At 38.8% G+C, this 20,590-nt stretch overlaps 2 protein-coding genes across 7 annotated transcripts in view; one reads left to right on the top strand and one right to left on the bottom strand.

The window, feature by feature from the left end:
* hephl1a (hephaestin-like 1a) overlaps nucleotides 1-10,920 on the top strand; it is an 18,613-nt gene extending 7,693 nt beyond the window's left edge. Inside the window, exons 6-21 of one of the 5 annotated variants that reach the window (XM_058376238.1) lie at nucleotides 288-453; nucleotides 561-700; nucleotides 1,481-1,902; nucleotides 2,399-2,552; nucleotides 2,675-2,887; nucleotides 3,106-3,319; nucleotides 3,409-3,548; nucleotides 4,401-4,529; nucleotides 4,621-4,721; nucleotides 4,869-5,094; nucleotides 5,271-5,410; nucleotides 5,502-5,655; nucleotides 6,530-6,565; nucleotides 6,764-6,799; nucleotides 6,934-7,034; nucleotides 10,781-10,920. In XM_058376238.1, coding sequence (XP_058232221.1) covers nucleotides 288-453; nucleotides 561-700; nucleotides 1,481-1,902; nucleotides 2,399-2,552; nucleotides 2,675-2,887; nucleotides 3,106-3,319; nucleotides 3,409-3,548; nucleotides 4,401-4,529; nucleotides 4,621-4,721; nucleotides 4,869-5,094; nucleotides 5,271-5,410; nucleotides 5,502-5,655; nucleotides 6,530-6,565; nucleotides 6,764-6,799; nucleotides 6,934-7,001 — 2,339 coding nt within the window. In that variant the 3' untranslated portion in view covers nucleotides 7,002-7,034; nucleotides 10,781-10,920. Of the gene's footprint in view, nucleotides 1-287; nucleotides 454-560; nucleotides 701-1,480; nucleotides 1,903-2,398; nucleotides 2,553-2,674; nucleotides 2,888-3,105; nucleotides 3,320-3,408; nucleotides 3,549-4,400; nucleotides 4,530-4,620; nucleotides 4,722-4,868; nucleotides 5,095-5,270; nucleotides 5,411-5,501; nucleotides 5,656-6,529; nucleotides 6,566-6,763; nucleotides 6,800-6,933; nucleotides 7,777-10,777 lie in introns of those variants that run through there. The other 4 variants (XM_058376237.1, XM_058376241.1, XM_058376236.1 and 1 more) reach the window with 4 other exon arrangements.
* Nucleotides 8,066-20,590, bottom strand: LOC131344174 (histone-lysine N-methyltransferase PRDM9-like). 2 transcript variants are annotated; one of them, XM_058376242.1, is made up of 10 exons: nucleotides 20,168-20,590; nucleotides 17,765-17,847; nucleotides 17,510-17,603; nucleotides 17,296-17,409; nucleotides 17,104-17,214; nucleotides 16,906-17,016; nucleotides 11,677-11,948; nucleotides 11,038-11,105; nucleotides 10,752-10,942; nucleotides 8,066-9,964 (listed from the first exon to the last, which is right to left on the bottom strand). In XM_058376242.1, exons 1-10 carry the CDS (start codon nucleotides 20,559-20,561, stop codon nucleotides 8,826-8,828), a joined length of 2,577 nt encoding a protein of 858 aa, XP_058232225.1. In that variant the 5' UTR covers nucleotides 20,562-20,590; the 3' UTR covers nucleotides 8,066-8,825. The 2 variants fall into 2 exon arrangements, with proteins under 2 accessions (XP_058232225.1, XP_058232226.1); XM_058376243.1 differs by having other exon boundaries at nucleotides 20,109-20,249.

The raw sequence follows: 20,590 nt of genomic DNA, 5'->3' as shown, positions 1-20,590 counted from the left end.
TCTCAATATTCATATTTGGTTATATCTTTAGTTTAGTGGGAGGGGCTTTTTGGTGTATTCAAATGGATAAAACTCATGATTTGTATTTGAAAGAAAAATAGCTTGAACCATGTACAGACTTAATATAATATAGAACTCATGAACGCACCTGGCTTTCTCTGTGTGTGTATGAATTTGGGCAGGATGGGGGATTTTGTGTCTGGGTGTGTGTTATGTGTGTGTAATATGTAAATCAGAGCTCAGCCTTACACCACTTCCTCCCATTCAACCTCACTGCTCATGAGCAGCCGGTATGCAGGGCTTCTACCAGGTGTCTATGTGTGGGAAAGGTGTACCCAGAGTATCTCCTGGCCACGAGAGGCGCTTCTACATCGCTACCGAGGAGGCGATTTGGGATTACGGCCCTTCAGGGATCAACAAATTCACAAACGAACCACTGGACAAGGAAGGAAGGTGATTAGACTTGCCATACAACCAACTGTCATAATTCTGCACATACATAAGGAACAATGTCATAACATTTCTGTACACGTGTATGGCTTTTGTTTCTCTCTCAAAAGTGATGCTGCAGAATTTTTCACTAAAAAAGACGGCAGACTAGGTGGAAAGTACTGGAAAGTCAGATATGTTGCTTACAGTGATGACACCTTTACCACAAAGCATGAGCAACATGGCTCAGAACATCACCTTGGCTTTCTGGGTAAACAATTTATTAATTAACTAACTGTAGCACTTCGAGCACAACCACCTTATATTGTAAAGTGTATATAGATGTGTGTCGTTTTTCTTCCTGCGCAGTGTGTGTGGGAGTGTGTTAACCTTATTATCACAGAATCAAATGCCAGTTCCGCTACTGCCAGAACCGCACACACTACAGTGTACTGCTGTTCTAAGAACAACCCACCATCTTTATGTTTGGTAGATGTCCCAGGCTACAGGCAATGATGATACACCTGCTTTTAAATTATACTAGTATAGAAATGTGACTATCTGAAGAAGAAGCCTTTATTCATCACATGTACATTACAGCACAGTGAAATTCTTTCTTTGCAAATCCCAGCTTATATGAAGTCAGAGCATAGGGTACAGCATCCTAACATCCTTGCTCAAACCCCTAACAGTGGCAACTTGGTGGTGCTCAGGTTTGAACCCTCAACCTTCTGAGCCTTAACCATTGAACCAATACTGCAAACTATGAGTCTATGTATACACTCCTACAAGCAAATTTAGCTGCCATATGATGTTCTGTGAGCAGCAGTTTGCCTTGGATTAGGCAGGAGTTAACCGTTGCTCTGAAATAAGGGAGAACTTGCTAGTGGGTGGGTAAAAGAAAATTGGTGAGAAAAGGTTATACATTTTTTTTAAAAATTAAAAATTGTAAAGTAATTACGCTTTTTGTAATGCTGTTGTTTATGTCCTGCGGTCTGAAAATGACAAATGTGGCAAATGTGTTACTAATCATCTTTCCTCTCATCCATAGGTCCAGTGATTAGAGGTGAACCTGGAGATGTCATTGTGATAACCTTTCGGAATATGGCAGCGAAAAACTTCAGCTTGCAGCCTCATGGTCTGTCGTATGATAAAGTTTACGAAGGGGCACTGTATCAGGATGGTAAGACATACACATCCTTTGGTTTACACAGACCTCTCTGGTCAAGTGGAGTCGTACATCTTACTCTTCCTTTGTCCTCCTCAGGTCTTCAGAAAGCAGGGGCCAGTGTGGCACCAGGTCAGACGTTTACATATCGATGGCGGGTGACAGAAGGCCCCTCGAACAGTGACCCACCCTGCCTGTCTTACTTGTATTACTCCGCAACAGATCCTGTCCGTGACACCAACTCCGGTTTGGTGGGGCCATTGCAGGTGTGCAAGAAAGGAGTTCTGGATGAGAGTGGACGACAGGTACTTTCACCACACACTTACCAGTCATCATTTCATTTGACGTATTCCTACAGCATTTCTTAGAACCAAAGAAGGTTTACAGAAAAACCCAATCCAAATCCTCAAGCGTGGCCAATGAAGAAAAAATCTTGAGCTTAAAACCTTGTATAGGTCACAACCAGAGGGTGTGAAATGTGTGAATAGGATTTAGCAGTGACAGAATATACAGAATCTCTCTCTTTCTCTCTCTCTCTCTCTCTCTCTCTGTCTCTCTCTCTCTCTCTCAGCACTTTTCTCTGAGTGGTTGACACTGCCCTGTGATGCAGTTTGAAAACACAGGTTGAGAAAGTTTGGCACGTGTCAGATAAAGCATATGTTGGAAATATGTTAGTCTCTGGAAGAAAATTGTCCAGAAAATTAACAATTTGTACTTTGTTTTTGAATAAAGCCTCACAGATGCTGATGTTCTTTTATTAAAATGTACCCACCTATTTGTGTTTGCATGTATGTCGTGTAGCATATAGGGTCTGAGGTGCAGAAAGAGTTTTTTCTTCTCTTCACTGTGATCGATGAGAATCAAAGTTGGTATCTTGAGGAGAACGTCGATAAGTTCGGGAGTGATGAATCAGACCTAGAAAATCCACTATTTCAGGAGAGCAACAAAATGCATAGTAAGCACTGCCATCGTTTGTGTGTATATATCAGATATGAGCTAATATGTTTATCTGTACGTGTTCAGTTAGTCCATTACTCTGTTCAGCTCACGCCAACATGTGTTTGCGTTTCCTCTCAGGCGTGAACGGCTACATGTACGGGAACCTTCCTGGCCTTGACTTGTGTGAGGGGGACCATGTTGTGTGGCACATGCTAGGCTTGGGCACTGAGGTGGATCTCCATGGCATTTATTTCCAGGGAAACACGTTTCAGCGGGAAGGCACTACACACGACACACTTAGCCTGTTTCCTCACACCAGTGTCACTGTCTCCATGAAACCAGACAACAACGGTAATCTAGCTTCAAGATTCATATATTTATAAACAACACACAAATGTCAAGATTAAATGGCAATAATGATAGAAATATTGCTATTATCTGAACCAGTTTAGTGCTCTAAATATCCATATCTGTATCTGATTTAAACCCAAGGTACACTCCTGTGAAAAAGAAAGTACACCCTTGTTCATTTGAATCTGCTGATGAATGAATCTGCTCTTTGACTCTAGGTGTTTTTGGGCTGAGCTGCCGTACAACCGATCACTACCGTGCCGGCATGCGCCAGTTCTACACAGTCAAAAGCTGCACACAGAGCCAGACCACAGAGATTACATCCTTCCAGCCTGATGTATATTTCTATTTAGCTGCCGAAGAAGCGGTGTGGAACTACGCCCCGAACCGGACATGGGAGTTTGAGAAACATACCTCTACTCTAAGTGAAAGGTTAGTGTTGGTCACTAGGATTCAAATACTGTGTGTGCAAATCTTTCACATTGTTTGATATTTCTCTCTATTTCCTTCTCCTCCCCCAGCCCTGGAAATGTTTTCCTCAATAAAAATGAGAACCAGATTGGCCCTGAATACATAAAGGTAGTGTACCACCAGTACACAGATGACACCTTTACAACCAAGAAGACCAGAGGTTCTGACGAAGAGCATCTAGGCATTTTGGGTACAATACAGTACACTAGTTTTTACTTTCTGAATACTGTTTGAATGTTGAATATTTTTAATGACTCAAAACCAGAAAAAAAAAATCATATTAAAATATAAAGGTGTTTCTATTCTACTTATATATTTTTAGTCTACATTAACATTTAAATGTTAATTTGTGCTCCTTAAAGTTCTATCAAATGATGTAGGAAAACGCTTATATTTTTTTACATTTGTAAAATATCAATAATAATAATAATAATAATAATAATAATAAATGTAAAAATATCAAATAAATGTAATTTGTCATGCTTACTACAATACCACAATACTCTGTGTTGTGATTAAGAAATAATCAGGAATTCAGCCTAATTTATTGGAGCGTATTATTATTATTTTTATCAATCCATCCATTTTCTATACCCGCTTTATTCCTAATTAGGGTCACGGGGGTCCCAGCACACATTGGGGCGAAAGGCAGGGGTACACCCTGGACAGGTCACCAGTCCATCGCAGGGCCACATATAGACAGACAACCACACACACACACTCACTCCTATCACTGCTGCCCTAATATTATTATTATTATTATTATTATTATTATTATTATTATTATTACTAGATTAATATAAATAGTATGTTTGCCTCATACCTCTGGGGTTGATTATCCTATCGCTAGAGTCAATATTTCACCTTTAGAAATAATAAAACGGTTCTCAGAAAGCTTTACCCTCAAAGCTAACAGGAAGAAACACCACCGTCCCAGGTCTACAGATGTTTACTTGATGGCACGACCCCAGAAACAACGAAAAGTACAGATTGGTTCCATTGTTTCTGAGAGTGTTGGATTTTTCTTTGTTATTTTTTGCAGGTCCGATTCTCAGGGTGGAGGTTGGCGAGAGGGTGCAGGTTGTGTTTAAGAACAATGCCAAAAGGCCATATTCAGTTCATGCTCATGGTGTGAAGACCAGTGAGCAACATCTTGCACCTGTTTCTCCTGGTAAACCACAGAAAACTATTACTGATGATTAACGATATTCTCGGATACATAACTTTGCATGATAAATAATATGCATGTTTGTGTGTTCTAGGTATGGTTATTATGTATAACTGGACTATCAGTTCAGGTCCTGGACGCACCGATCCCAACTGTATAACCTTCGCTTACTATTCATCAGCTGACTTCGTCAAGGTACAACACACACTGACTAACACAGCTAGATCACTGTTTGTTATGGAAGCAATGCCTGTTTTTAAAGTGTGTATTCTTTTCATTAAAAGGAAAACATTGCATGTTGATGTTTGTCTTATTTTTGTTGTCTCTGGTGAACCGGGACAGGATTTGGCGAGTGGCCTGGTTGGACCGTTGGTCGTGTGTCGTAAAGGGACTCTAGACAAAGACAGACGCCGGACAGACGTGGATAAGGAATTTGCTCTGCTCTTCATGGTGTTTGACGAAAATGAGTCATGGTATCTAGATAAGAATATAGAAAAATACCTGCAGAAGAACCCAGAAACATTCGACAAAGACGAAGAAGGATTTGTAGAGAGTAACATGATGCATGGTTAGTCACTTTTAGCCAAAAAGTACATGCAATCGATATAATACACCCTAGTCTTTTGGGCTTTTTTTTCCCCACTGTCACATCTGATTTACACTGTGTCTTGTATCGTAAAAGCGCTATACAAATGGAATTGAAATGATTTGTAATGATATCTTTTTTATATACACACTGATCAGGCATTAATGGAAAGCTGTATGCTAACCTGCATGGTTTGAGGATGATGCAAGGGGATAAGACTGAATGGTACTTAATGGGATTGGGAAACGAGATAGATATGCACACAGTGCACTTTCACGCTCAGAGCTTTATATACAAGGTAGGCTTAATTATATTTCCGCATTATATACACAACTTTTTCTTTTTTTTTTGTACACTCTGTAATTAGTATCTCTTCTCTCCTCTCTCAGACGGATTACGCCCACAGAGCCGACGTCTACGACTTGTTCCCCGGGACGTTTAAGACTGTCGAACTGGTAGCAGGAACTCCTGGAACGTGGCTCCTTCATTGCCATGTGACAGACCACATCCACGCGGGCATGGAGACAACCTTCACCATCAACGGTTAGATTTACAAAAGTATCGGATGTATTTTTAAACACGGCCTGGTCCGTGAACTCTTCTGAGATATTGGTCTCATGATTTGTAATTGCAGGATGTAGCATAGCAGAGAAAATGTTACGTGATGTGTTTGTTTATTTTCGTCTTAACAACGGAACTTGATATAGTACTGTTCAATTTAAACAAATCTGTGTAATAAAACAAAAAATGTAAAGCTGGCTAATGTTATCTGTAAATTGACTCATTATTTTCTTGCATTAATCCACTGATTAGACTTTTTACAATTAGCCATACCTAAAAAAGCTGGAAGATGGACCGGTCTCTCATTCTATTCCAAACTCAGTGTTCCTGGGATAATTTCCGGATCCACAGCAACTCGTGGTTACTGATGAAAATGAGTGAATAAAAAAAAAATCCAGAATATTCTAACAAGGAGGTGCACTAGTCAGTGTTTTAAGAAAGGCTACCAGGTTCACTAGGCCTCTGCTAGAGAGTAAAACTATCCACTGCGACTGGAGTCCCAAACGTTTTGTCCTTTTATGCAGATATTTTTTTACAGGAGCTTTAAATTACGCTGCTAGACACAGAACCAACTAAAATCAGGGACAAACAAAAACGACTGGGTTTGAACACTATTCTGGTCGTATTGGTATTTGTACCTAGGATCAAAATAGGCCACGCCCACTTCCAGTTAAAACCCAAATACAGATATTGGTATTGCTGCATACACCTAATACATAGCTGAATAAACAAAATCAGGACCTGTATCATGATATAGAATAATTCTATATTTATATTAAATATAATTATACCATATTAATTATCCATTTAGCATACGGAGATTATACTATAATTATTTTTTTTCATTCCAATATAGCCGCAAAAACAAGAACAGTGAAGCCAAGGGAAAATGGTGGGTTCATAACATGCCATGAAATCAGTAATATAAAGATCTATTTTTTTCTTGGTGATTGGGTCTTTTTGGAACAATACTCTGTTTTATACTGAATATAATTATACCATATTAATTATCCTCAAAGCTGCCTTTCAGCAAACAGAGACTATACTATAATTCATTTGTTTTTTTTGTTTTTTTTTCTTTCCAATACAGCTGCAAAACCAGCAACAGTGACACCAGGAGGAAAAGGTAGGTTCATTTAATTTCATAACATGCCATGAAATCAATAATGTAAAGATCTCTTTGTTTTTCTTGGTTATTTACGTGCATATCCTGTTCTTTTTTTTTTTTTTCTTTTGGGGGAAAAATACTCTGTTTTTCAGGCAGCGCGAGTTTTCAGAGTTTGCCACAAATGCTGCTATTCATCACACTGGTGTTCTGGCTCCAGTGACTCAGAAGAGGAGGCATTTCACTCCCAATTGTGGTTAGTCAGGGAGACGAAATGTACACAACACACGAATGCACTAAATATGAAGTCATATTTAATGAACAAATCTCATTCTTCCTTTATAGATGCCTTATAAAGAATGCCTTAAATAAATTCTGGTACTATTAGTAGTATTATTATTACTAGTAGTAGTATGACTTTTAGGTTGTTTATTTTTTTAATGAATCAAAACATGCGAATCCAGTGCTATAGAATGAAATTGATCAGTGTGATGCTCATGCATGATGAAATATATCTAAAATGCGTTTGTTTCTTTGTTGCACACTGTTAATTAAGCAAGAACAACCAACCAGATTGTTATAGCCTCGGGCTGAAACTTTATTGAACATACCACAAGCTTATTGGTGCACTGAAGCTGCCTGAATCAACCTGAGATGCCTACTTTGTATTTAAAAAAATAAATAACTCACAAAAGTAAGTGAAACTCCTAGTAGCACACGTGCATTACATCACAACACTTCCTCTGAGCTTCCAAAGTTGAAGCGCCTCAAACCCTGAACAAATTTGCACGTCATATATTAACACCTTCTGCTGTTGAACAGTGTTAAACGTGACCATGAAATAAAGATGGCTTACCGTCCGATGCTGTCCGAGTTTGTTCCACTCACAAAACTGCTACCATCTTGTGCCGTGAATGTGAATCTTCAGTAGTTTGTAGCACTATATCCTGATAAATTAATTCCAGTGTGTATTTGTACAAAATAAAAACTCAACTCAATACTTTTGTATGAATCCAGTTTTATTTTTTTCCACTGCATCTTTTCTTCCCAAGTCCAACAATTAAATAAACAAATTTACATTTAATTAATAATAATTATTATTATAAATGTTTATTAATTTCTTTCTATTTGGCTTTAGAGGAAGAAACTCGAGACAATTGGAGCTGTTTGTGTGTAGTATCCGCAGTTAAGGAGAGTATTTAATCCCATCATTAAAATATTGGAATATTGGCTATGAAATATTTCACATTCAACGTCATAAATCTTCTTCACTCGTTTTTATTTAACTTTTTTTTTTTTTTGCCTTGTTTTTATTTCTCTCACTTTCCATCTGAATGGAGGATGAAAAAAATGATTATTATCACTTTCTGAAATCTTAAAACTTTGGCTCTGTGACAAAAAACGGCAGTAGCATTTCCATTTGAATTACATGTAACGTGTAAAAGCACCCTTATGTAGTTCCTCGTCTCACGGTCTCATGAATGGAGTGGAAAATTACCCATAGAAAGTGATGTCAGGAAGTGAAAAAAATCATAATGAACTTATTTCCTGTTATTAACTGTTATGAGCTAGTTTCAAGTCTGTTTTTGAGATGTAAGTGGCAGGATATTTTTAGCTACAAAATGGTGACATGGACCAGTGGATGGATCAGTGCTGGGGAGTGTCACGTTTTTTTTAAAAAATAATAATAAATTAAAAATAAATAAATTTTTGTGACTTGAAATTTTAAGCAATTAGAATAATCAGTATTTACATTTTAAATACTTTGTGAAAGGCTTAATGAGAGATGTGGTGGTCACTTGACGCAATCTGTCTACTGACTTATTAGTGGAAGACAGAAAGAGACTGGAGAACATGTAAAATATTCCAGACGGACATGAGAAGAACATTGAAGCTCCTCACATACAGTAATCTGAGCTCGGGGTCACACCAGGAACCCTGGAGGTGAGAGTTAGTGAATCTACCCGCTGCACCATTATGCCAGTTGAATTACTACAAAAAAGAAAATCCAAAAATGATGCTTTGATATGAGATTTCATGATTTTTACTAGAGAGCAGCTGACCGCTCCATGCCAACGCACTTGTGTGTCTTAAATGTACTTGCGTAACAGAAGCTCCGCCCACAATGCAAGCACTGATACGGCCCCTCTCCCGCGTGAGTGCGCTGATGTCTTTGGAGATGACTCTGACTACGAAAACTCTTCTCACACTCCGAACAGTGATACGGTTTCTCTCCCGTGTGAGTGCGCTGGTGTAGCAGCAGGGCTTGTCGATGCGTAAAGCGTTTCCCGCACTCCGAACACTCGCACGGCTTCTCTCCCGTGTGAGTCTGCTGGTGTATTTGGAAAGTGCTCTTGTGAGAGAAACTCTTCGCGCAGTGCGAGCACTGATACGGCTTTTCTCCGGTGTGAACGCGGCCGTGTCGCCGCAGGGTGCTCTGGTGAGTAAAAGTCTTCCCGCACTGCGTACAGCAGTATGGCTTCTCTCCCGTGTGAATGCGCTGGTGTGCTTGCAGGTAGCATTGCTGAGTAAAACACTTCCTGCAGCTTAAACACTGGTACGGCTTTTCCCTATTATGTGTGAGCTTGTGTTGCTGCAGATGAGTCAGTTGAGTGAAGCTCTTCGGGCACTGCGGACACTGATACGGCTTCTCTCCGGTGTGGACACGGTGGTGTATCTGAAGAGCGCTCCTGTGAGCAAAACTCTTGGTACAGACTCCGCAGCAGTACGGTTTCTCTCCCGTGTGGATGCGGCGATGAATCCGCAGGTTATCCTCTCGATTGAAGCTCTTCCCGCACTGCGAACACCGGTACGGCTTCTCGCCTGTGTGAATGCGCCGATGCGACTGAAGATTGTTCTGTTGCGCGAAACTTTTCCCGCACTCCGAACACCGATATGGCTTCTCTCCCGTGTGAATGCGCGTGTGTATTTGGAAATTACTCAGGTGAGAGAAACTCTTTTCGCATTCTGAACACTGGAAGACTTTTTTCTGAACTGGGTCTGCGTCTGAGGTATTCGTGAAGCGTGGACAAGAAGGCGTTTGTCGACTAGTCGAGCTCGGTGTCTCGGCCGTTTTCTGCGGCGTCTTGACGTCCTCGCAGTGGTGTTTCTTGATGTGTTCTCCGAGGTGAATTTCAGATGTATAGAAAAGAGGACACCACGAGCAGGAGAATGCATTGCTCTTTGCTGAAACAGAGAATAAAATAAAGCATCAGAAATTCCATATAAATTACAACAAATATATATAGAACAACATAATTGAATATATACAACAACATGAAGTAGGTTTTGGCAGCTCAACTGGGCATGCTGCTTTGATTATTGGTTTACGAGCTTGAATTTAAAATGATCGAAACACACACAAAACTAATAAATTTTGACTTAAGCAGGTATTCTTTCTATAAAACACCAAAATCTTTGGTTGCTTAGCAACCAAACCTCATTTGTTAACAGACTACACTAATGCCAGAGAGAAATTATTTAGCTAATATTACTTATAACAAGGCAAGTTATTTTTGAATGCTGGATTTTATCATATATTTGTGACATTTTTATAAAAGCGTTAGGTGATACGGAGGGATTTAGATACTTTCCGTCGCTTCGCAGCTTCACGAGTAATAAAATAACTGAAACAAACGCCATCCTGGGGCTACAATTTTTTAATCTGCAATGGCCACCACAATCTCTTAATTAGAGCAACACTGAAAACCTGTGGTCTCAGTATAGAAGGCACTTTTTGTTTGCAAATGTTTTGTATGAAGTCCCTTTTAGGGTGTATTCACATTTCACTTTTAGTTCATTTGCCAGAGAGAAATTGGTATTCTTGCAATCTGTTTTGGTTCACACTGCCATAATGTAACATACCAAAATGCAAAAAAATCAGCTGAGGGGTGAAATACAGCAACGCAAACAATTAAATCTGAAGCTTAAGCTCAGCTTAAAAATTAAATAAATTAGAATTTTTGGTCATAACCATTTAAGGAGCTCTTTATGTTCCAGAAGTCGTCGAACACAAGGCCGATGTTTCTGGCATACTCCTCTTCATACCACACCAAAAGCTCCTGTCCTGGATCGATGCGTCGAGAGCAACGGTACAGAATCCTGCCACGATACTGAAATGCCAAAAGATTGTTATCTTCACCATTGCGGGAACACTTCACATACCTGAGATGAGATCAAAACAATAGAAGCGGAATAAGAGAATGAAGAGTCACAGGAAGATGTGGATTTAACCAAACTGCTGACAGGGGATTTCTTACCTCATCCAGTTACAATACGATTCTCTCTTGCCATCGATGTATTCGTCACATCCGGTGCTTCTCTTCATCTACAAAAAAGAGGGTGTTTTACCTTTTACAAGAGTGCAAGCTTAAATTATGGATAAGGTTGCATAAACTGAATAGTTGAACTAAATAGTTCTTTAGGATAAAATATAATGGACAAAGGATTTTATTTATATATATATATATATATATATATATATATATATATATATATATATATATATATATATATATATATATATATATATATATATGCAGCATAAGGAACAACATGACGCTGAAGTAGAACAGGTCTAAAAAGCTGACATGGCTGGAAACAAGTATATGTTACCTTTAAGCAGATAATAAGACTCAATCCATTGCTTCAGAAAAATATAAATTATTCTTGTATACAGTTGAATAATAAACCTAATAATCAAACAGCTGCATTATATTCATTGAATGAATCAATTAAAAAGTGTCGAGTTAAAGGGGGCCAAAAGTATTGAGAACCCACTGTTGTAGTAGTTCTACAATACGACTGGAACTGGTCTAAGTCAGGTATTTGTGATTAGTGACATAAAACTTTTATCATCTAAATGAATCTGATCAATGTTTCTTAAACTAATAACTCACCACCCAAGAGTATCCACTGTTTATCGCTTCCTCTCTGTCCACCACTTCTCCCTCATAAGGCCCAAAATGAGTACCAACTGGAACCGTCTCTCCCTTATTAAACACGCCCAGACCTGCGTTGGGAATAGCAGACATCTGAAGCTCTAGGCCAAGGGGCAGGGTCTGTCTGGCTCGATCAATGCACCCCACTGGAACAGGAGTATCAGGGATGAAGAGAGCGGGACCATGAACCTCACATTTGTTGATGAAGGCTATTCGGCATTGCTCACAGACTGGAGGGAAAACAAGAAAGCAAGAAAGACAAGAATAGAAAAATAATATTTAAGGCTTTTTAGAAGATGTTTATGAGTTGCTTATATATTTCCCCCCACCTCTTCTTAGAAGGCTTTTAACTAGATTTCAGAGCGTGGCCTTAATAGCATTAGTGAGCACATACACAGCATTCCACTTCATCGCTAAGTTGTGTGTGGATTTGAGGTCATGGCTTTGAGCAGGCCACTCAAGTTCTTCTACACCAATTCCGGTAAACCATGTCTTCGGGAATGTTTTTTTTTTTTTTTTTTTGCAGAGTTGGACGTCTTGGTTTAAGTGAAGAGAAAGGTTAATGCTTCAGCAAATGGTTTGTGGTAACAGTTTGTGGAAGAACCACTTATGGTTGTGATGAGGCTTCCGCATAACTTTTAGCCACACAGTCTATATAATATACAGTGTGTGTGTGTGTGTGTGTGTGTGCATGGGATGAGCCTGACACAAACCCCTAAAACTACATTTTCAGTGGTTTACTAAGGAGTGATTTGATTGGTTATATGTTCAATAAGAACAGTAAATTGTTTTACTTTTTTTTATTAGGAGTAGAAATTACAGAGTAGAAACCAGGACTGAGGCATTTTTAATATTTCCAAAAGACAAAATTTATACTACATAGTGATATTTAGCACCATAAGTGTGTTAGTCTGCCTCCAGTCTCCTTTGCAGACCACGGTCTTCCTGTTCACACTTTCATCATAGGTCTAAAACAGCTGTGCCTCAGTAACTGCAAAAGATAACATTAAAAATACTTTTAAATAACATTAATGTTACACAAACAGTATAAAAATCAATCAATTCTTTAACGTACTCTTCTCTGACTGTTTTTTTGCAGCAAATTTGAGGTAGATTTATGTCACGTATTGTGTCAATGAGCTAAGCAATAACTTCCTCTTCCAGTTTTAGTCTTGCTAAACAGGAAAGTAGTGTCAAAAGGGGAAAAATGCTTGAACAAATGTAAAAAAAAAAAAAATATGACAAGCTTGCAGTAGTAGTGCTGGAGAATTAATTTAACTCATTTAAAAAAGCAAATATGAGAGCAGACCTGAAACAAGCCCAGAATCGATGTGAATTAATGAAATTTGACAATAATAACTGATAAATCTATACAGCAAATCCAGTTTTGTTGAATCAATTAACTCGACTCAACACCTAACGTTGCTTAAGTGAATTTAAAATGATTTATTGCAAAATACTGACATCACACAAAAATATCTTATTCAGCTGGTTTGGTTTATGGCAATAAGCTATGTAAATAAATGGTACTAATAATATTACACTAGTAGCTCTTATTTTTGTCAGAGTAGCTCTCAGAGGAAAAAAAAAAGGTTAGAGACCCCGATCTAAAGCTAATGTGTGTATGTACAGTATAACTGTAATCATTTAAAGCCGAGTAGTTTTACTTTGGATATTTCTGATGTTCTACACATCCATCCTGATTTGCCATCACTCAGCAGATGCGGAAGGAACTTGGGAGTTGTGAAGAATACCATCTCATTTGCAGTGTTGTGCAAGAACAAAAAAGAGTACAGTGGAACCTCGGCATACAAACTTAATTAGTTATGGAGGCGAGTTCCTAAGGTGAAAATTTGTACTGTGAAACAAATTTTCCCATAAGAAATAATGTAAATGCAGATAATCCATTCCGGCCACCCAAAAATATTACCAATATGACCAATTTCCAAAGGTCAAGGCTCCTCACAGGAAGTTTTTTTTAGCCACCAAGCTTGGGCTAAAAATAGAACAGATCCGTCAACAGATAAATGCCTGAAAAATCACGTAGCTTTTGAACACATGCCGAAGACAACGTCGGTATCATGGGTTGACGCTTTCGAAACAGCTTTCGCTGACTGAAAAAATATAGAAAATTCATAAACTCACTTTGGTTGGCTTTGCTTGGCTTTCCACTGACACAAACAAGTTTTCAATGGCTCCCAGACGTACGTGAAACTTAGCTTGGGTTTGGATCGGATCGGATCGGTTCGTTTGTATGCCGGAAATGCTTCATATGCCGATGCAAATTCCTTGCAAAATGTCAATTCTTATGGTGGAAATTCCTAATGGAGGGCATTCGTATGCCGAGATTCCACTGTAATCAAGGATAGTTCAATATCGCCCTACAAAAGAAGCTTGGAAGCTGACAAAATTATATGCATTTTCACTTATTCTGATTATACAGACGTTACATTAATTGTTGGGGTTTGTTTGTTGATTTGAGCTTACATTTTTTCATAATCTAAAAAAATCTGTGCCGTAAATACAAATTCCAGGAAAAAAAAAAAATGTAAGTAAATTAGGCCCAAGGTTAATCGTCTTGGAGTGGTTAATTACAGTCATATGCTACCCTGCTTCTAGTGAAGTGATGTGTTTTGGAATAATGCTGGGTCGATGAACTAAAGAACTATAATGAAGTTCTACTTAAACAGCTACATTTCTGGAAAGCCGATCATTTTAGCAGCAAGCTAGATTTTGTGTAGCATAACTATCTAGGCAGCTACTAAATTATTAATGGTTTAACAGAAAACTAGTAGAAAGGAAAAGAAAAATTTGTTTGACCACTTTGAAATGGTCTGCTTTAGCCTGGGATGTTTCACCTTCTGCCTAATTCACAACAAGGTCTGTATTTGTGAGATCTGTATCTTAATATACGTTCTTATAAGCAAGTCTTATCCATGACAAGTTCAGAGTATTCACAGAAATGAGTTATTTAATATGGCATTTTTTCGAAATTAGTATTAAAATACCGTACTTTTGTCAGCTTCCGAGTTTACGAAAACGAGAACTGGATCAATTCCGTTGCAAGTAAATGTCACCTTTCATAAGGCATCTGCAAAGAGATTTGTCATGACTGCCTGATTATGTAGCGTGTTGATTCTGTAGAAACATTTTAGACAAAATCCAGCTTGTTAAATGTTGCTGTAAGTAAACAGTCAATCTTACCCAGTCTGTGGATCATATTTTTCAGGATTTCGCATTCCTGTATTGTTCAGGAGTCTTGCAGATTCCTGTTAAAATAAATTATATTGTAAAATGCATTGTTTCAATGGAAGCATAAATATCAGTTTTTGCAATCCTAAAGATCAATTTAAGTAGGCTTCTGCGTCAACAAATAACCAATAGCACATTAAAATGAACTAATAATATTAGATATTATTAAATATTTTAAATATTTACAGCTAGCTAAAAAGAAACTTACAGCAAATGCCTCTCTGGAACTCTTGTAGGCTCTTTTCAGTCCCATGCTGCCGCATCTTCTTCAAAATGTCCTTGAGAAGCAAATCAGTTCAGCGATTTGGGACAAGAGAGTAGCAAGTTGACGAGACATAATATTCTGAGCAGCGGTCAGTTGTTTGAGGAGGTCAAGGCTGCTGACTGGACTTGTCTCATCACCTTGCGCAATATTCACCGGTGCAGAAATAGCCAAATTCCTTCTGCACAAGCAATCTGATTTAGAAGAAATGTTAATTAAACCCCTTATAAAAGTCACACCAGAATCCATCACCTGGACACAGCAACTAGACTTAACACCATCCGATCAGTCCGCTATTATCACTTTAAATATTCATTTTGACCGAGTTCCATCATGCTTCATGGTGCCGTTCGCATGTTTTTTCCAGATGTGAATTCTGCAATGATTTGCCACAGCTCTAATCAAAACCACATTGTGTATTAAAATAAATTTAGATGTTGAAAAGGCTCGCGTGAGAAATAACTTTGTTGCAATGTTAAAGCTGCTGGGGTCTTCGTTTTGTTATCAACTAACAATTTCTTACATGGATGGTTTGGATCTTACTGGTTCCATAGCACTTGCCTGATTTTGATGATGAAGTCACAAGTTAAGTTTCCTTCTGAAGAATCTTCCATGCAGAACGGTGAACCATAACATCTGTGGTGTCCTTGGTGTCATATTTGGATTAACTTTACAGATATTTACAGCATACAACCAGTTCTATCTAAGATTTATTGGTTTTCCAGATTTGGTCATGCTGAGTTACTATTTTCAATGATAGTGGAAAAAGTAACCAGGAATAGCATCCATTGCTTTATGGCTATTAACTGGATTCTATTTCAAATATATCAAATTAAGTACAAAACCAAAATGTGTGTAAATTTGATGCAAGTAATACATGCAACTCTTAGCGATGGTAATCCGTCTGCTAAAATAGAACGAATCATGTCTTCCTAAAGACGGATATATTTAAAAATGTCCGCTAGTAATTTCCACATATTAAACCTTTGCACTGTAAGATTTAATTTAAGCCTGTTTGCTGTGCAATCAAGTTGAACAGGGCTATATTGAAGTCTCCATTTTGCCCCTAGACAAAAAGCCAATCGTTAACAAGTAAAAGCTGTCCACAGTAAGATAGCAAATCAATGATAAACTGCATGTCAATTTTCATGAAATTTCAGAAATCTCAATCCATGATGTTTTGGAAGTCTGCCTCTTATATAAATCTTTTAAAGCAGGTGCTGATTCCTAAAACTATTTATAATTCTGGACTCCGCAATCCCACAGAACCTGTATGCACAATATCTATTACCTCATATCTCCTAAAATAATCTATTGTGTGATGCAGGCAGTGAACTCTGTGTATGATGGCATTTTTTTTTTGTCATGGCAGCGAGAAATAAGTGCAAGGTGTTGTGAAGGTGCATCCTGACTCGCAAGCAAAGTGTAGACATCAGTGAGACTCTTACTTCATTGCTGTGTGTGTGTGTGTGCGTGTGTGTGTGTGTGTGTGTGTGTGCGCGCGTGCTTGTATGATTCACAGCGACTTGCTGTCATTTAATGCCCATGCTTGCAGAATCAATATTCGGGTCAGTCACCCTCGTAATCTCTCAAGTAAGGACACTGTTTTAATGGCATTTAATGACAAGGCTATTTAGGTTTAATAATATATCTGCAATATAGAGTTGGCTTACAAAGATAGCAGTCATCTTCGTGTTCTTCATTTTTCACAGGTTTCATCTCGGATTCACCGTTCTGTTGGTCCATGGGGATATCAGTTCCATCCAAACTTGATGTGGCTCCACCTGAAGTTTGATCATTCACATTTAAATCCTTTCAAGGACAAGATAAAACACTGGAATAATAGTAGTGCATTCTTTAGTGTGTCTTACACTGGTACTCTTCATCTTCAGGCTCTTCCTCTTTTACAGTGATCCTCAGAAACTCTTCGTTCTGCTGATCAACAGCGATGGCACATCCCAAAGAACCTGACGTGTCTACAGCTGTAGTTTGAGCATTGATGTTTTAATTACAAAGTATAAAACACCAAAATAAAGGTAAATCAGTGTCTTCTGGTGTCTTACAGAGGTTGTCTTTGTCTTCAGGTTCTTCCTCATTGACAATGATCTTCTCAAATTCTTCACTAGAATTCTTGGCCATGTGGATGACGTGTCCCAATGAACTTGATGCATCTCCACCTGAAGGTTGATTTTATATTAAAAAGTGAAATTTTAGATTTATATTACAATTTGTTCATACAACAACATGAGGTATTTGTAGTGCATTCTGGCGTCTTACAAACATAGTCTTCATCCTTCTCTTTTAGAGGCTTGGTCTGGACCACAGAGATGACCTGTTCCTCAGAGCTTGAGGAATCATCTCTCTGCATCTCCTGCCAATGATCAATACTACTTTTTAATAAGCGTAGGAAGACATTAGAGAATATTTCCTAGCAAGAAAACACAGAAGACTGGAGAATCTGTCATGAATTGGTCCTTAAAACTTCATAAGTTGAAAAGAGGAAAGGATTTTTACATACATCTAACTTTTTACCTGTGAGTGAGCAGGAGTGTGTGGAGGTCTTCTGAAAGAATTCGCCATTCTCTCATCTGTTTCCATTACAAAAGGTCTAAAAGCTGGGAAATAAAATTGCAAACAATCATAAGCATAACTACTAAGAAATGAAAGCATTTCTATAATTAGACTTTCAATATTCATGAGTCTTTTAACAGGTCAAGGAATGTGAAATAAATTTGTTTTTGTTACTCATTGCAATACGCAACGCTTCCTAGTCCTTCATAGCACATTCAGTATCACACAATTTTCTTGTTTTCTTTTGTTTTATTTCTGCAGTAAAAAGTTGCACTTAAATTTTAAACAAAGTATTTAACCATCACAAAATCTGTCGTCATATCCGGTAATAAATATTACTTTAATGTTTGATATTTATTCTCTAGCAGAACTGGGCCAACAGTTGGGAGGGAAGGAAGGAAGGAAGGAAGGAAGGAAATAAATAAATAAATAAATAAATAAATAAATAAATAAATGGATGCACAGTTTGTTTTAACATGCAAACATTCATTATTTTAAAAAATAAAATAATAATAAAAAAAGCATAACCATACTGTGTCTCTAACGGTTTAAACAATATACTCTGAGGAGAATTTTTCACCTTCAGGGTCGGTGATGACGTAGCCATAGAAAATTACATTTCCTTCATAAACGTATCAAAACTCTGTTTCTTTGCGAATTTGCATTCATAGACTTTTGCTTTTATATGGAGTTGATGAGGAAAATGCAGTAACTTTAGTAGTTATTCAAGTGGCAAATATACACTACTCACAAAAAGTTAAGGATATTTGGCTTTTGGGTGAAATTATTGGAAAATGTAAAAAGTTCACGCTACAGTGATATTATATCATGAAAGTAGGGCATTTAAGTAGAAGCATGCAATGGTGATCTCATCTCAAACAATTTATTGAAACAAAAGCCAACAGTGGTGGGTATACCACAACAAAAAATGTCAATGTCTCAATAATTTGTCATGTGCCCTTGACCATCAATTACAGCTTGACGACGACGTCTCATGCTGTTCACGAGTCGACTTATTGTCTGCTGAGGCATGGCATTCCACTCTTCTTGAAGGGCGGCCCTCAGGTCATTGAGGTTCTGGGGTGCAGGGTTACGAGCCTCTACACGGCTACTCAGCTGATCCCATAGGTTTTCTATGGGATTCAGGTCTGGAGAAAGTGCAGGCCACTGCATTTGAGGTACCCCAGCCTCCAGCAGCCGTTCCCTAATGATGCGACCTCAATGAGCTGGAGCATTGTCGTCTATGAAGATGAAATTAGGCCTGTGTTGTTCATGCAGGGGCACAATGACTGGATTAATGATGTTATTCAGGTAGTATTGGCTTGTCACTGTACCATTCACAAGATGTAGGGCAGTTCTGTATTGAGTAGACACACCTGCCCAGACTGTAACACCACCATCACAGTGGCTGATGCATAGCGCTCTCCTTGACGTCTCCAACATCATTGGCGGCCGTTATTTCTGCTCAACATGAATCGACTTTCATCAGAGAACAGCACTGAGGCCCACCGGTCCCTCGTCCAGCGTAAATGCTCCCTGACCCGACGCCTGTGCCTGGTGGTGTGGTCAGGTACCCTTGCAGGTCATCTATCACGCAGACCACGCTAATGTAAACGGTTTCGAATGGTCTGACGTGACACTTGGGTGCCTCTCACCTCCCTTAAATGTGCCTGGAGTTGAGTGGCATTCATCATCCGGTTCCGCAGGGCACTGTTCACAATGAAGCGGTCATCAACGTGGGATGTGGCCAAAAGACGTCCACTTCTATGCCTTTCTGTGACTCTTCCAGTCTCTCTGTATCTCTGTCGCAACCTGCTAAGCTCAGTGGCCACTTCCCTCTGAGAACATCCTGTTTGAAGCCTCACAATGGCGAGGTCCTGTTGATCAATTGTTAGGTGTGGTTTTGATGTCAAAAATGTGAACAGCATGATGAAGAGGACTGTTTAAATACCAATTCTAATTGAACCAGACAATTTATTGTGAATTTTGCCCTTAAGCACCATGTTAGAGAACAGCAAGTTATGCAAAAAAGTACTGAAACACTGAACATGTGCATTCCAAAGTGTAGAGAAGGTCAAATTAAGTTCTCCTGTAAAGGTCATAGTGCATTTTAGGTGCATCCTGAAATTTCACCCGAAAGCCCAATATCCTTAACTTTTTGTGAGTATTGCGTTTGAAGGAGAAGAAGTCACTGAGAAATATATCCTGTAAACTTCAGAAAACTCCTTAGGGAAGAACTAAAACAACCTCAAAACTGCAGTAGAACTAAAACTTGAAACTGAAACGTAGATAATAAATACAGCACCTGTGTAGTGGTCATGTGTAGAAACTGCCACTTAATCGCGCTTTAATAAGCTCGTGTACCTGCAGGAGGCGGAACCGCTGCGTAAGCATGATCCGGTATCTTCTCCCAGATCATCCCAGGCATTCTTCTAGCTTTCCTGAGCCCCAAATAATTGCTCCGTGCAAAAGATCCTGGGTTTGTCCACTGAAACCGCGAAGGCACTGCTCCATGTTTAAGGCGCTTACGGCCAGTTGTTTTGGAGTAGTCCGACTCTTTAAAATGCTGACTGCAGACATACGTGCTGCCCCTTAATACCTTAAAATGCCCCCCCTCGTCCCGGCGAATAGCACAAATCCATCTCTTTCTCAGGTGCACGTCGGTGGGAAACGAGTGAAAACTCAAGCACGGCTGTCTGCTCGAATTATTGGTGCATGTAGGAACGCTGCAATGATTGCGAGCTTTATTTTCTGCCATTTTCCCCCCCTCAATCTCTCCGGATGTTT

Source organism: Hemibagrus wyckioides, linkage group LG23 (genome assembly GCF_019097595.1).
Source record: "Hemibagrus wyckioides isolate EC202008001 linkage group LG23, SWU_Hwy_1.0, whole genome shotgun sequence".
In the NCBI taxonomy this organism is placed as follows: Eukaryota; Metazoa; Chordata; class Actinopteri; order Siluriformes; family Bagridae; genus Hemibagrus; species Hemibagrus wyckioides.
The sequence above is the reverse complement of the archived record's forward strand: the minus strand, read 5'-3'. Positions and strand labels throughout refer to the sequence as shown.